We start from the raw sequence: 17,419 nt of genomic DNA, 5'->3' as shown, positions 1-17,419 counted from the left end.
AAAAACTATAGCTCTCAGAACATGGACACATTAAAACATAATTTTTTTGTTTCAAAAATGCTATTATTGTGTAAAACTTTAATAAATGAGAAAAAGTATACATATTAGGTATCGCCACGTCCGTAACAATCTGCTCTATAAAAATGTCACTTGACTGAACCCCTCAGGTGAACGCTGTAAAAATAAATAAATAGAAACTGTGCTAAAACAACCAATTTTTTGGTCACCTTGCCCCATAAAGTGTTATAATGAATGATCAAAAAAATCATATGTACCCAAAAATAGTACTAATAAAACTGGCACCTTTTCCCCTAGTTTCCAAAATGGGGTCACTTCTTGGGAGTTTCTACTGTAAGGGTGAATCAGGGGGCTTCAAATGGGACATGGCATCTAAAAACCATGTGGAGTTCCTTTTCTTCTGCGCCCTGCCGTGTGCCCATACAGCAGTTTATGACCACATGTGGGGTGTTTCCGTAAACCGCAGAATCTGGGTAATAAATATTGAGTTTTGTTTGGCTGTTAACCATCGATGTGTTAAAGAAAAAAATTGATTAAAATGGAAAATCTGCCAAAAAAGTGAAATTTAAAAATTTGATCTCCATTTTCCTTTAACCACCTCCGGACCGCTGTACGCACAGACGCGTCCTGGAGGTGGTTGATTCATTCCTCCTGGACGCGCCGGCGCGTCATCTCGCGAGACGCGAGATTTCGGTCACAGCCGGCCCGCGCATGCGCATCGCGGGCCGGCAAAAGTTAGAGGAGTATTTCATCAGCAACCTGCCAGCCAATGATCGTCGCTGGCAGGTTGCTGATTTTTAAAAAATCGAATCACAAGCCAGATAACAGATCATATTAGTAAATATGATCTGTTATATGGCTTCTCTGCTTCTCTGCTGGTCCTTTTCGTCGGTTGGATCCAGCAGAGAAGCAGACATCACTGTGAGTACACACCAAACACTGCCCTTAGCCCCTGATCACCATCCATCACCCCCATCATCCAAATTAACCCCTTGATCGCCCCCTGTCAATCACTTAGTGAAAGACAAAAAGTGATCAGTGTAAACTGACACTTTTTTTTTTCACTAGTATTGGCTGTTAGGTTTTAGGGATAGTTTAGGCCCCTTGGTTAGGTAGTTAGCGTCAGTTAGCGCCCACCCCACCGCACCGCAGTCACTTTTATTCGCTGTTTAGCGTATCGCTAATCAGCATTTGTACTTTTATAGTATCTGTAAGTGATCAAAACTGATCACGGTCAGATCTATAATAGTATTAGTGTCACTTTAGTTCGCCCTCCACCCAAAACGCAGTGTTTGCCCGATCAGGCCTGATCGGTCGCCCACACGTGCGTTCACCCACGCCCGCCCCACCGCAGTGACAAAAAAATTTTTTTTTTTGATCACTGCACATTCACTTTACACGCTCTGCGGCGATAAAAAAATCAGTTTTGATATTTTTTATCAACCGCAGCGGCCTCCGGTACTTCGCTAGCCTCCCCTTTGTAAGACAGGCTTGCTTTTTTTCTTGGGTAGTCTCAGGGAATACCCCTAAATTTAGTAGTCCAAATGTCAAACAGGGGGTATTCTTCTGAAGAGGCCTACAGGATTCTGACCCAGTCGGATGAGGAGTGGGAACCCTCATCTGATGAATCTAGCGGGTCAGAATATGAACCTGTAGAAAGCAGTGGCTCTCTGACCCAAAGTTCGGACGAGGAGGTTGAGGTCCCTGGCAGCACCAGGCGTACCCGGCCCCGTGTCGCTAGACCACAGGTTATGCAGGATCCGCTTCAAGAGCAGCAGAGTGGGGCTGTCGCTGCCGGATCACGTGGTGAGGCATACACCAGCAGCGCAGCCCTTCCTGGACCTAGTACCAGCACTGCCGTACAACATGGTGAAGTAGCGAGCACCAGAAGGGCAGTTGAAGCTGGTACGGTGGCACGTGCACTAGTTACCCCGTCGCAGCCACCGCACAGACAGGCCCGTAGAGCCCCTAGAATCCCTGAGGTGCTGGCAAACCCTGATTGGCAGTCACCAACTTCAGCCGCACCAGTAGTTCCCCCTTTCACCGCCCAGTCTGGAGTTCGGGTTGAGACGGCTCAGATCAGTACGGCCCTGGGATTTTTTGAGCTGTTCTTGACTGCGGAGCTCTTGGACTTAGTCGTGGCAGAGACCAACCAATATGCCACACAATTTATAACCGCAAACCCGGGAAGCTTTTATGCCCAGCCTTTCCGGTGGAAACCAGTCCAAGTTTCCGAACTTAAAATTTTTCTGGGCCTTCTCCTCAACATGGGCCTGACAAAAAAGCATGAATTGCGGTCATATTGGTCAACGCACCCAATTCATCACATGCCCATGTTCTCTGCTGCTATGTCCAGGACACGATTTGAGGCCATCCTGCGTTTCCTGCACTTTAGCGACAACACCACCTCCCGTCCCAGAGGCCACCCAGCTTTTGACCGGCTCCACAAAATTCGGCCCCTCATAGACCATTTCAACCAGAAATTTGCAGATTTGTATACCCCTGAGCAAAACATCTGCGTAGACGAGTCCCTAATACATTTTACCGGGCGCCTTGGCTTCAAACAGTACATCCCAAGCAAGCGTGCCCGGTATGGGGTCAAATTGTATAAGCTCTGTGAAAGGGCCACAGGCTATACCCACAAATTTCGGATCTATGAGGGAAAAGATCAGACCCTGGAGCCGGTCGGTTGCCCTGACTACCTGGGGAGCAGTGGGAAGACAGTCTGGGACTTGGTGTCACCCTTATTCGGCAAGGGGTACCATCTTTATGTGGACAATTTTTACACAAGTGTGGCCCTCTTTAGGCATTTGTTTCTAGAACGGATTTGCGCCTGTGGCACCGCGCGAACTAGTCGCGTGGGCTTCCCCCAACGGCTTGTAACCACCCGTCTTGCAAGGGGGGAGAGGGCTGCCTTGTGTAACGAAGAACTGCTCGCGGTGAAATGGAGAGACAAGCGTGACGTTTACATGCTCTCCTCCATTCACGCAGACACGACAATACAAATTCAAAGGGCAACCCGTGTCATTGAAAAGCCCCTCTCAGTCCACGACTATAATGCGCTCATGGGAGGGGTGGACTTCAATGACCAGATGTTGGCTCCCTATTTAGTTTCCCGCAGAACCAGACGCTGGTATAAGAAGGTGTCTGTATATTTAATTCAATTGGCGCTCTACAATAGTTTTGTTCACTACAGTAAGGCTGGGAGAACACGATCGTTCCTCAAATTCCAGGAAGAGATCATCGAGAACCTCCTTTACCCAGGAGGTTCCGTGGCCCCATCCACCAGTGTAGTTAGCCGTCTACACGAGCGACATTTCCCCAGTGTCGTTGCTGGTACCTCAACCCAACCGCCACCCCGAAAAAAATGTCGTGTCTGTAGCAGGAGTGGAATAAGGCGTGACACCCGCTATTTCTGTCCTGACTGTCCGGACCACCCTGCCCTATGCTTAGGAGAGTGTTTCCGGAAGTACCACACACAGGTACACCTAGCATAGGGATCACATCTCACCAGGACAGGCACACAGGGCTATTAGGGCCCTTTCTCTCACAGCTGCTGCAAACCTCTCCTTTCACCTGGGATAAAGTGCATAACGTACTTCGCCACATCTTTGGGCGATTTGCGCTTTGCACATTGTCCCATGGGGAAGGAGAGGTTTGTTCTATAAAGGTAAAAAAAACAAAACAAAAAAAAAATTACCGGTAAGTAAAAAAGTTAAAAAAGTTTAAAAAAGTTAATATGTTCTGTTCTAAAGTTAATAAAGTTATTGCTTTGCGGCCTGGTTTTTTCTTTTTTGTTTTGTTTTTTTTACCTTCCAGGTGGACCATCCGATCGACCAGCTGCAGCACTGATGTGCATTCGGACAGAAGCATTGCGCTGCTGTCAGATTACACGCAAGTCGGTGTATGCGGCGCTGCAAGACGAGATTTCTCCTCTGCAGTAAAAGATATGTTTGCCAAGGCATATGAGCTGAGGAGGTGGCGGTGTTCATATACTTTGGCAAACACTTTGTATATATAAAAAAAAAAATCCCGGCAATGATTTATTCATCCACATCGATTGATGTGAATGGAGAAATCTGGTTTGCCAGGGCATACGAGCTGAAGTGGGTATGGATGTTGGGCGGAGCTCCTATGTCCTGGCAGACGCCTTTCCCCTCCTTTTTTCTTTTTTTGGCCGAGATTTTTTCATCCACATTGATCGATGCGAATGAAGAAATCTGTGCCGTTCATTTTTTTCTTTCAGCCCAGAGGCTGAACGGAAAAAAAAAATCTCATTACCCGTATGCTCAATATAAGGAGAATAGCAGAAACTCCTAATGCTGGGCATACATGTAATGATTGCGGAGACCCTCAAATGCCAGGGCAGTACAAACACCCCACAAATAACACCATTTTGGAAAGAAGACACCCCAAGGTATTCGCTGAGGGGCATATTGAGTCCATGAAAGATTGAAATTTTTGTCCCAAGTTAGCGGAAAGGGAGACTTTGTGAGAACAAAATCAAAAAAATCAATTTCCGCTAACTTGTGCCAAAATTTTTTTTTTTCAATGAACTCGCCATGCCCCTCATTGAATACCTTGGGGTGTCTTCTTTCCAAAATGGGGTCACATGTGGGGTATTTATACTGCCCTGGCATTTTAGGGGCCCCAAAGCGTGAGAAGAAGTCTGGTATCCAAATGTCTAAAAATGCCCTGCTAAAAGGAATTTGGGCCCCTTTGCCCACCTAGGCTGCAAAAAAGTGTCACACATCTGGTATCTCCGTACTCAGGAGAAGTTGAGGAATGTGTTTTGGGGTGTCTTTTTACATATACCCATGCTGGGTGAGATAAATATCTTGGTCAAATGCAAACTTTGTATAAAAAAAATGGGAAAAGTTGTCTTTGCCAAGATATTTCTCTCACCCAGCATGGGTATATGTAAAATGACACCCCAAAACACATTCCCCACCTTCTCCTGAGTACGGAGATACCAGATGTGTGACACTTTTTTGCAGCCTAGGTGGGCAAAGGGGCCCACATTCCAAAGAGCACCTTTCGGATTTCACAGGTCATTTACCTACTTACCACACATTAGGGCCCCTGTAAAATGCCAGGGCAGTATAACTACCCCACAAGTGACCCCATTTTGGAAAGAAGACACCCCAAGGTATTCCGTGAGGGGCATGGCAAGTTCCTAGAATTTTTAATTTTTAGTCACAAGTTAGTGGAAAATGATGATTTTTTTTTTTTTTTTTTCATACAAAGTCTCATATTCCACTAACTTGTGACAAAAAATAAAAACTTCCATGAACTCACTATGCCCATCAGCGAATACCTTGGGGTCTCTTCTTTCCAAAATGGGGTCACTTGTGGGGTAGTTATACTGCCCTGGCATTCTAGGGGCCCAAATGTGTGGTAAGGAGTTTGAAATCAAATTCAGTAAAAAATGACCTGTGAAATCCGAAAGGTGCTCTTTGGAATATGGGCCCCTTTGCCCACCTAGGCTGCAAAAAAGTGTCACACATCTGGTATCTCCGTACTCAGGAGAAGTTGAGGAATGTGTTTTGGGGTGTCTTTTTACATATACCCATGCTGGGTGAGATAAATATCTTGGTCAAATGCCAACTTTGTATAAAAAAATGGGAAAAGTTGTCTTTTGCCAAGATATTTCTCTCACCCAGCATGGGTATATATAAAATGACACCCCAAAACACATTCCCCACCTTCTCCTGAGTACGGAGATACCAGATGTGTGACACTTTTTTGCAGCCTAGGTGGGCAAAGGGGCCCATATTCCAAAGAGCACCTTTCGGATTTCACAGGTCAATTTTTACAGAATTTGATTTCAAACTCCTTACCACACATTTGGGCCCCTAGAATGCCAGGGCAGTATAACTACCCCACAAGTGACCCCATTTTGGAAAGAAGAGACCCCAAGGTATTCGCTGATGGGCATAGTGAGTTCATAGAACTTTTTATTTTTTGTCACAAGTTAGTGGAATATGAGACTTTGTAAGAAAAAAAAAAAAAAAAAAAAAAAAACATCATTTTCCGCTAACTTGTGACAAAAAATAAAAAGTTCTATGAACTCACTATGCCCATCAGTGAATACCTTAGGGTGTCTACTTTCAGAAATGGGGTCATTTGTGGGGTGTTTGTACTGTCTGGGCATTGTAGAACCTCAGGAAACATGACAGGTGCTCAGAAAGTCAGAGCTGCTTCAAAAAGCGGAAATTCACATTTTTGTCCCATAGTTTGTAAACGCTATAACTTTTACCCAAACCATTTTTTTTTTACCCAAACATTTTTTTTTTATCAAAGACATGTAGAACTATAAATTTAGAGCAAAATTTCTATATGGATGTCGTTTTTTTTGCAAAATTTTACACCTGAAAGTGAAAAATGTCATTTTTTTGCAAAAAAATCGTTAAATTTCGATTAATAACAAAAAAAGTAAAAATGTCAGCAGCAAAGAAATACCACCAAATGAAAGCTCTATTAGTGAGAAGAAAAGGAGGTAAAATTCATTTGGGTGGTAAGTTGCATGACCGAGCAATAAACGGTGAAAGTAGTGTAGGTCAGAAGTGTAAAAAGTGGCCTGGTCTTTCAGGGTGTTTAAGCACTGGGGGCTGAGGTGGTTAATTCTTGTGGAACGCCTAAAGGGTTAACAAAGTTTGTAAAATCGGTTTTGAATACCTTGAGGGGTGTAGTTTCTACAATGGGGTCATTTATAGGGGTATCCACTATGTAGGCCCCACAAAGTGACTTCAGACCTGAACTGGTCCTTAAAAAGTGGGTTTTGGCAATTTTCAAAAAAATTTGAAGAATTGCTTCTAAACTTCTAAGCCTTCTAACGTCCTAAAAAAAATTAAATGACATTTCCAAAATGATGCCAACATAAAGTAGACATATGGGGAATGTTAAGTAATAAATATTTTCTGAGGTATCACTTTCTGTTTTAAAAGCAGAGAAATAGAAATTTAGAAAATTGCGAATTTTTCAATTTTTTGGGTAAATTTGGGATTTTTTCATAAATAAAGGTGAAATATTTTGACTCAAATTTATGACTATCATGAAGTACAATCTGTCACGAGAAAACAATCTCTGAATGACTTGGATAAATAAAGGCGTTCCAAAGTTATTACCACATAAAGTGAGATATGTCAGTTTTGCAAAATTAGGCCTGGTCAGGAAGGGGGCAAATGGCCCAGATGGCAGGTGGTTAAGTGGTAAGAAAAGGAAAGGGGCTTAGCAAGAGGGGGCGGAACTTAGCACAGCCCACTAGATTTACTATAACTTACGCCAGAAGCTGGTGTAAGTTACAGCTGAAGTGTACGCCCCTGTACGCACAGACTACCAGAGATGCACCTAATGTATTAAGAGGTACTGCCCCTAAATTAAGTGCATCTCACTCCAGAGCAGACACAAAGTGATACAAAAAAAAAAAAAATCAACTTTAACCAGATAAAGACCAGGCACATTTTCTGTATTATATTTGTGTATTTGAAAGCCTTTTCTGTTTGGTCCCATAAATAATTTTGTGCCTTCTTTTGGTAACTTGGGCTTTATTTTTTCCATTTTTTTTTGGGGGGGGGGGGGGGTTGCCTTTTTTTTTTTTCTTAAATTTTTTCATAGCAAGAAATGCTATTAAAATACTTTAAATTGCCATTTTGATATAGTAAAAAAAAATCTTTATTTGTACCGTATTAGCCAGTATATAGAAGATAAGGGAATTACATTCCTCTGTGGTTGATACCTTTTAATGGCCAACTGAAAAGATGACAAAATCATAAGCTTTTGAAACTACTTAGGCTGGGTTCATATCTGTGCTGTGAACGCCGACAGTCTGTCCCAGCAGAGGAACAGACTGGCGGAGTTCACCTTATCCGGCATAGCTAGATACCACCATGCACCACTGAATCCACATTCACTGTGATGGGATCTGGTGGTAATCCGGCCTTTCCAGCATATATGCTGACTTTCAGCCGGACAAAAAAGTGTTGCGTGTAGAATTTTCTGTCCGGCTGAAAGGCTGCATGTTCACTGGATACAGTGACCGGATTACGTTGCCAGAGTTGACAACGCAGATGTGAACCCAGCCTTAAGACAGTATCTTAAGAGTCACATATTTCTATACCAAAGTACATAGGAATAATGAAGTAGATGAGATAAGTGATGTAAAGCAAATCAATATGAGGGGAGGAGTAAACAGTTGTAACTGTAAATTTGTTGGAGCAATTATACATGAGGATTAGAAGTGTGAAAGTTTTATTGTCCTCTAATTGATGTCCAGTCCATGAATACAATGAACCCAAGAGATCTGAGGGGAACATTCCTTAAGAGATGTAGGACAAAGCCCTGATACACATTTATTCCTGATCTGAGTATGTCAAACGTCAAGAGCTTATATTCCCAGATTCTCCTGTCCCTCTGAGACTAAAAATAAAATAAAATACACAACTTGTCCCAGAAAAAAACAAGCCCTCGTAACCAGAAAAAATAAATAAAAATAAAATGGTGCCTTTCAAAATGTAAATGAACAAAACAAACTCATGAGTCCTCAAGTCCAAAAAAAGGACGCATCGTGAACCCCTCTCTCACTTGGACATAACAGTACACAGAGGTCGCAATGACGCCTGTACAAGCGTCAGATTGTTCAGGCCATTTTACTACCGGAAAAAGTCTAAGGCATAGACTAGGCGATGCTGGCCGTGTCTGAAAACCAATAAAGCTCTGTACAGAAAGGAGCTTTGTTATTGGTTGGTTTGGGCAAGCTGCCAGAGTGATAGTGTCCTGCAGCAGGGGAAGCTGGTGGGAGCTGTAATGAGGAGGGGCTAGCTCCCGGAGGACCCCGGCAAACATGGCAGCAGTGAAGCTGAAGAGGACTCCTCAGTGGTGGAAAACTACAGCCCTGGCATCAAAACGGACACTGTGATGTATACAGTGCAGTGTGTAGTAAATGCACAGCAGGATATTATAGCCAAGTGATACAGTAGAAGGACCGCTATATTGGACTTTACTTTATCACTTGACTATAATTGCCTGATGTTATTTAGACTAGTAATGGTTCTCCTTCATTAGGCCACGTTCACACCACCACTATTTATTTTGGTTGTTCTGCTCCGTTAGATGAACAGAACAATGAAGTGATGGATCGGACACATAAGGCTGGGTTTTTGTCATACGTTTAAAGTACTCAAAAAAGTATACATTAACGGATGTCTCAGAGTTCCTTTGTTAAAATAAAAAAATATATAGTATACTTTTTTTTACAGGACCTGAGCGGTTAATTGCCACAGGCGCCGCGCCCTGTCGGAGGTCGGGTGCCGGCACTGTGTTTCTGCCGCCTGTTTTTGTAATGTATTAAAGAGGACCTTTCACTTGTAAAAACAATGTGAACTAAGTATACAGACATGGAGCGCGGCGCCCGGGGATCTCACTGCACTTACTATTATCCCTGGGCGCCGCTCCGTTCTCCCGTTATGCCCTCCGGTACCTTTGCTCTTTAAGTTATAGTAGGCGGTGTCTTCCCTTGTCCTGTGGGCGTCTCCTTCTCCTAGGCTGCAGCGCTGGCCAATCGCAGCACACAGCTCACAGCCTGGGAGGTTTTTTTCTCCCAGGCTGTGAGCTGTGCGCTGTGATTGGCCAGCGCTGCAGCCTAGGAGAAGGAGACGCCCACAGGACAAGGGAAGACCCGCCTACTATAACTTAAAAAGCAAAAGGTACCGGAGCCTATAACGGGAGAACGGAGCGGCGCCCGGGGATAATAGTAAGTGCAGTGAGATCCCCGGGCACTTAGATTTTTTTGTGAAATATAATGCAGACGGATCCGTTCTGAACGGATCCCATCGTTTGCATTATAGGAGCGGATCCGTCTGTGCAGACACCAGACAGATCAGCTCCGAACGCAAGTGTGAAAGTAGCCCAATACAGAATGCTTAGTAAAATGTTGCTTGAGGGGTTAAAAAAATAAAAAAAATTAACTCCCCTCATCCACTTGATCACGCAGCCGGCATAGTCTTTCTTCTTTAAAGGACCTTTGATGACGTAATCCTATCTTCATTCAGCAGGACCTGCGCTGACGTCACCGCGCTCACTGCGTGGCGAGTGCGGCGACGTCAGCGCAGGTCCTGCTAAATGAAGATAGAAGGATTACGTCAAAGGTCCTTTTGCAGATCCTTAAAGAAGAAGAAAGAAGACTATGCCGGCTGCGCGATCAAGTGGATGAGGCGAGTTAAATTTTTTAACCCCTCAAGCAACATTTTACTAAGCATTCTGTTTTCAGAATGCTATTATTTTTGCTTATAACCATGTTATAAGGGAAAATAATAACATCTACACAACACCGAACCCAAACCCAAACTTTTTTTATCACGCGCATGCAAAACGCATTGCACCTGCGCAATAAAAACTAAACAACGCAATCAAAACTGACTGAAATTGTGTGCACACTCGAACGGGTTTCCCACAATGCACCCGAGACGCATCCGGAGCAAATCCGGGACGCCCGTGTGAAAGATGCCTAACAGATTGCCTAGAAGACCCAGCCTGGGGCTGGATCTCCTCGGCTTTTGTAGAAGGCAGGTACCGATGTCTCTGCAAGGCATCGGGCTGCCTTTTCGTCACCACGGAGTGAGGACCCAATGGGATTACTCACTGACCACAAACACCTTCTATGCCGTGGTCAGCGCTGATCGTGGCATAGAAGGGATTAATCCGCCGGCGTCGGCTTTTTACAGCGATGCCCGTGGATACAGCCGGGCCCCTGCATTGATCAGACGTGCACCGCTCCGGTGCCCGCCTGATCATAATGATGTAACAGTACGTCAAATTGCGTCAAGTCACTTGCTGCCATGACGTACTATTACGTCATGTGTCAGGAAGGAGTTAAACGTATGACAAAAACGTGATGTGAATCCTGTCTGACAGGAGCTGAACAGACTTCCCTATGATGGAGCCTGTTTAGACAGGATCCCGAACAGAAACTTTTTACCAAACAAAAAACTCCTGCATATACAAAAAATTGTTCTGTGTTTTTGGCAGAATCTGTGACAGTGACCCCGAACAGAGCCCCCAAGGCAGATGTGAACAAGTGTAGGCCTACGTATTATGTATTTGAATTACTGCAACTTTCGCACTCCACCTTGGGTAAAAATATGCCTCAAAAATGGCAAGAGTGGTATTTTTACTCTTACAAAAAAAAATTTGGGTGACCTCTGACTGTACAACTATTTTAGCTGCGCCATACCACAAATGGGATACAATTTGGACCATGGGATGGTATGACAAGTTAACTCCTTAGATGTTACAATCAGAGATTATGGCATTTAATGCGGATTTACACAGGGCGAGGAGCACCCGACTATCAGGAAGGAAGTGTTCCTTCCCACTAACTGGCTGCTCATTCAGTGGGGGTGAAGTGCTGCAAACCACCTCCACAGTATGAGGACGAGCGGTTGCTTATCCTCATACAGCTGCAATGTTTCTGGGCAGCAGATCGCTGTTTAGACGGCAAGATCTGCTGCCCAGAAACAATAATTTACTTGCCTGTATGAACAGGATCACCCGATTAACGAGCGTTTTGCTCATTCATCGGGTAATCGCCTGCACCTTTAGATGGCTAGATTGTCGGGACCGACCACTAAGTATACCAAAGCATTATAGAAGCAAAATTCCATGGCGATACTAAATAAATATTACCAAAAAAAAAAAGTGTTGAAAGGCCATGAAATTATTTGGAAACTAGCTTATACTCACCCTGCCAATCCCCTGTCGCTGCCACTTCCAGAGTGTTGAGGTCTCCGCAGCGCTCTACTTGCTGTTCCTGTCCTAGCATAGCAAGACATGGCTGGGAATTCTGCTCAGCCAATCACTGACTGAGGAAGATGATTGATGCAGCCAGTGATTGGTTGAAGGGTATCTCCAGCCATCTCCTGTTGTGTCTGGACAGATCCAGGCACTTTCAGAACCAGGGATTCAGAGAGGCGAGTAGTAGGGATGAGCGAACTTGTTTCAAGTATGGTGTACAAGGTTCAGGTTATCTAAGAATTCCATTATGGGTTCTGCTACCAGGGGACATAACTTATGGTCTCTGGTACCAGAATCCAGAACTAAATTCTTAGATAACCTGAACCTTGTACACAATACTTGAAACAAGTTCGCTCATCCCTAGTGAGTAGAAGTTACTTTGTTCTTGTAACAATTTCATGGCCTTCCAACATTTTTTTCTACTGGTACACCATTTTAAACTTGTTGGAAAACATCACCACGCACAAAACTGAAGCTACCCTGAAGCTATTTTTATACTTAAACTTGAACTGCCTCCTTAGGCTACTTTCACATCTGCGCTTTCCCTTTCCACTATTAAGATCCGTCATAAGATCTCAATGGCAGAAGAAAACGCTTCAATTTTGTCCCCATTCATTGTCAATTGGGACAAAACTGAACTGAACGAAATGCACTGTCCCATTTGGTTGCGCTCCCATCGCGGACAGAATAACGCTGCAAGCAGAGTTTTTCTGTCCGCGATGTGGTGCGGAGCAAGATGGACGGATGCATTTTCTCTGACAATAGAAAACAGATCCCTCCCCCATTGACTTTCAATGGTGTTCATGACGGATCCGTCTTGGTTATTTTAACCACCTCCGGACCGCCTAACGCAGGATCGCGTTCCGGAGGTGGCAGCCCTGCGCAGAGTCACGCATATATGCGTCATCTCGCGATGGCCGAGATTTCCTGTGAACGCGCGCACACAGGCGCGTGCGCTCACAGGAACGGAAGGTAAGAGAGTTGATCTCCAGCCTGCCAGCAGCGATCGTTCGCTGGCAGGCTGGAGATGTGTTTTTTTTAACCCCTAACAGGTATATTAGACGCTGTTTTGATAACAGCGTCTAATATACCTGCTACCTGGTCCTCTGGTGGTCCCCTTTGTTTGGATCGACCACCAGAGGACACAGGTAGCTCAGTAAAGTCCCACCAAGCACCACTACACTACACTACACCCCCCCCCCCGTCACTTATTAACCCCTTATTAGCCCCTGATCACCCCATATAGACTCCCTGATCACCCCCCTGTCAAGCTCCATTCAGATGTCCGCATGATTTTTACGGATCCACTGATAGATGGATCGGATCCGCAAAACGCATCCGGACGTCTGAATGAAGCCTTACAGTGGCGTGATCAATGACTGTGGTGATCACCCCATATAGACTCCCTGATCACCCCCCTGTCATTGATCAACCCCCCTGTCATTGATCAACCCCCCTGTCATTGATCAACCCCCCTGTCATTGATCACCCCTCTGTAAGGCTCCATTCAGATATTTTTTTGGCCCAAGTTAGCGGAATTTATTTATTTTTTTCTTACAAAGTCTCATATTCCACTAACTTGTGTCAAAAAATAAAATCTCACATGAACTCACCATACCCCTCACGGAATCCAAATGTGTAAAATTTTTTAGACATTTATATTCCAGACTTCTTCTCACGCTTTAGGGCCCCTAGAATGCCAGGGCAGTATAAATACCCCACATGTGACCCCATTTCGGAAAGAAGACACCCCCAGGTATTCCGTGAGGGGCATATTGAGTCCATGAAAGATTGAAATTTTTGTCCCAAGTTAGCGGAACGGGAGACTTTGTGAGAAAAAAATTAAAAATATCAATTTCCGCTAACTTGTGCCAAAAAAAAAAAATTTCTATGAACTCGCCATGCCCCTCATTGAATACCTTGGGGTGTCTTCTTTCCAAAATGGGGTCACATGTGGGGTATTTATACTGCCCTGGCATTCTAGGGGCCCCAAAGCGTGAGAAGAAGTCTGGTATCCAAATGTCTAAAAATGCCCTCCTAAAAGGAATTTGGGCACCTTTGCGCATCTAGGCTGCAAAAAAGTGTCACACATCTGGTATCGCCGTACTCAGGAGAAGTTGGGGAATGTGTTTTGGGGTGTCATTTTACATATACCCATGCTGGGTGAGAGAAATATCTTGGTCAAATGCCAACTTTGTATAAAAAAAATGGGAAAAGTTGTCTTTTGCCAAGATATTTCTCTCACCCAGCATGGGTATATGTAAAATGACACCCCAAAACACATTCCCCAACTTCTCCTGAATACGGCGATACCACATGTGTGACACTTTTTTGCAGCCTAGGTGGGCAAAGGGGCCCATATTCCAAAGAGCACCTTTAGGATTTCACAGGTCATTTACCTACTTACCACACATTAGGGCCCCTGGAAAATGCCAGGGCAGTATAACTACCCCACAAGTGACCCCATTTTGGAAAGAAGAGACCCCAAGGTATTCGCTGATGGGCATAGTGAGTTCATGGAAGTTTTTATTTTTTGTCACAAGTTTGTGGAATATGAGACTTTGTATAAAAAAAAAATCAAAAAAAAATCATCATTTTCCACTAACTTGTGACAAAAAATAAAAAATTCTAGGAACTCGCCATGCCCCTCACGGAATACCTTGGGGTGTCTTCTTTCCAAAATGGGGTCACTTGTGGGGTAGTTATACTGCCCTGGTATTCTAGGGGCCCAAATGTGTGGTAAGGAGTTTGAAATCAAATTCAGGAAAAAATGAGGAGTGAAATCCGAAAGGTGCTCTTTGGAATATGGGCCCCTTTGCCCACCTAGGCTGCAAAAAAGTGTCACACATCTGGTATCCCCGTACTCAGGAGAAGTTGAGGAATGTGTTTTGGGGTGTCTTTTTACATATACCCATGCTGGGTGAGATGAATATCTTGGTCAAATGACAACTTTGTATAAAAAAATGGGAAAAGTCTTTTGCCAAGATATTTCTCTCACCCAGCATGGGTATATATAAAATGACACCCCAAAACACATTCCCCACCTTCTCCTGAGTACGGAGATACCAGATGTGTGACACTTTTTTGCAGCCTAGGTGGGCAAAGGGGCCCATATTCCAAAGAGCACCTTTCGGATTTCACAGGTCATTTTTTACAGAATTTGATTTCAAACTCCTTACCACACATTTGGGCCCCTAGAATGCCAGGGCAGTATAACTACCCCACAAGTGACCCCATTCTGGAAAGAAGAGACCCCAAGGTATTCGCTGATGGGCATAGTGAGTTCATAGAACTTTTTATTTTTTGTCACAAGTTAGTGGAATATGAGACTTTGTAAGAAAAAAAATAAATAAAAAATAAATCATAATTTTCCGCTAACTTGTGACAAAAAATAAAAAGTTCTATGAACTCACTATGCCCATCAGCGAATACCTTAGGGTGTGTACTTTCAGAAATGGGGTCATTTGTGGGGTGTTTGTACTGTCTGGGCATTGTAGAACCTCAGGAAACATGACAGGTGCTCAGAAAGTCAGAGCTGCTTCAAAAAGCGGAAATTCACATTTTTGTACCATAGTTTGTAAACGCTATAACTTTTACCCAAACCATTTTTTTTTTACCCAAACATTTTTTTTTTATCAAAGACATGTAGAACTATAAATTTAGAGCAAAATTTCTATATGGATGTCGTTTTTTTTGCAAAATTTTACAACTGAAAGTGAAAAATGTCATTTTTTTTGCAAAAAAATCGTTAAATTTCGATTAATAACAAAAAAAGTAAAAATGTCAGCAGCAATGAAATACCACCAAATGAAAGCTCTATTAGTGAGAAGAAAAGGAGGTAAAATTCATTTGGATGGTAAGTTGCATGACCGAGCAATAAACGGTGAAAGTAGTGTAGGTCAGAAGTGTAAAAAGTGGCCTGGTCTTTCAGGGTGTTTAAGCACTGGGGGCTGAAGTGGTTAAAGATAATACAACCGGATCACTTCACGGATGCAGGAGGTTGTGTTATCAGAGCTAAAGCATGTTCGCTGATCCAGGACGGATCCAGCAAAACCACTGGTGTGAAAGTAGATAGAAAAATGAAATTGCGACCTCATTGAGGAATCTAGATAGTGCTATGGAGCAGGTTATATAAGCAATACTTGGCGCCCTCTAGTGGTTAGAAACATCATTACGAAACGAGTGGAATTGCTAGCGTCATCCAACCTCTTCCTTCCAGACCTAAGAAACGTGCCACTACCTGCTTCATGCCGCACCATGGGCTCCTGGCTACCATCCATCAGCACAGCGCTCAATACGGGCAGTGCACTTCGATCTCCCATTTGCCCCAAGCAGTAGGCCAGTTCATGCTTTAGAAGCGCCGACTTATCGACAAAGCCTCGCCCTATCCATTCCACAGCCTCGTGTCCGCCAAGGTTGCGAAGAGTGAACAGGGCACGGAATCGGGCTGGTAAAGGTAGACTGGTATCCAGCAACACCCGTCCAACACTCGTCACCAGGTTGCTGCTGGGCGCCGCCATTTTGCTTTAGTGGAGTACTAGCGGAAGTGCTGCGGGTCACGAGGCTCGTCAGAACGGCGGAAACAGTACGGCCTGTGGCAGCGTCGCACTCGCATCACTTTCACAGGACTTCTTCCCCTAGTGCTCAGCGCTGCTGAACAGTTCTGGGTTTTAACGAGCACACGGATCGTTTTGCTGAAGGGGGCTCAAAAAATTTCCGTAAAATTTCTGATCCAACTAGTGAAAAATGGAGGCGTTGTAAGGGGAAGTAATAAAGGCAATTAGATATTTGCAGGGGGTTTGGATTAATACTGGGCAAGGTATAGCAAAGATGCGAGTGTGTAATTGCTCCAGTTCTAACAGTATATAGCTCTTCCTGGGATGACGGTTCAGAAGCACTTTTGTTGTTGAAGGGAACCTTTCATCAACTTTATGCCCCGTCACTGATGGCAGCATAAAATAGCGACAGATGCTGACTTCAGCAGTGTCACTCATGAGCTAAAATTAAGGCTCCATTCACACGTCTGCAATTCATTTCTATGGGGCCGCACGTTACCGAAAAAAATAGAACATGTCCTATTCTATAAGTGCAAAATGCGGAACGCACATTGCCGGTGTCCGTGTTTTGTGGATCCGCAAAACACTTACAGACGTGTGAATAGACCTTAGTGGTTCCTGAGAACCAACTTTTTAACCGCCCAACGCAGCGACGCGTCCTGGAGGCGGTCAATTCATTCCTCCTGGACGCATATACGCGTCCTCTCGCGAGAAGCAAGATTTCCTGTGAACGCGCGCACACAGGCGCGTGCGTTCACAGGATCAGAAGGTAAGCGAGTGGATCTCCAGCCTGCCAGCGGCGATCGTTCGCTGGCAGGCTGGAGATGCGATTTTTTTAACCCCTAACAGGTATATTAGACGCTGTTTTGATAACAGCGTCTAATATACCTGCTACCTGGTCCTCTGGTGGTCCCTTTTGTTTGGATCGACCACCAGAGGACACAGGTAGCTCAGTAATATGTAGCACCAAACACCACTACACTACACCCCCCCCTGTCACTTTTTAACCCCTGATCACCCCATATAGACTCCCTGATCACCCCCTGTCATTGATC

At 44.3% G+C, this 17,419-nt stretch overlaps 1 protein-coding gene across 1 annotated transcript in view; it reads right to left on the bottom strand.

Moving 5' to 3' along the window:
• DOHH (deoxyhypusine hydroxylase) overlaps positions 1 to 16,348 on the bottom strand; it is a 47,670-nt gene extending 31,322 nt beyond the window's left edge. Inside the window, exon 1 of the mRNA XM_040417752.1 lies at positions 16,049 to 16,348. Within this exon, the coding sequence (XP_040273686.1) occupies positions 16,049 to 16,328 (280 nt within the window). The 5' untranslated portion in view covers positions 16,329 to 16,348. The remainder of the gene's footprint in view (positions 1 to 16,048) is intronic.
• Positions 16,349 to 17,419: the final 1,071 nt, after the last annotated feature.

Source organism: Bufo bufo, chromosome 2 (genome assembly GCF_905171765.1).
Source record: "Bufo bufo chromosome 2, aBufBuf1.1, whole genome shotgun sequence".
Taxonomy (NCBI): Eukaryota; Metazoa; Chordata; class Amphibia; order Anura; family Bufonidae; genus Bufo; species Bufo bufo.
Note: the sequence above shows the minus strand (reverse complement) of the source record. Positions and strands in the feature narration are given on the sequence as shown.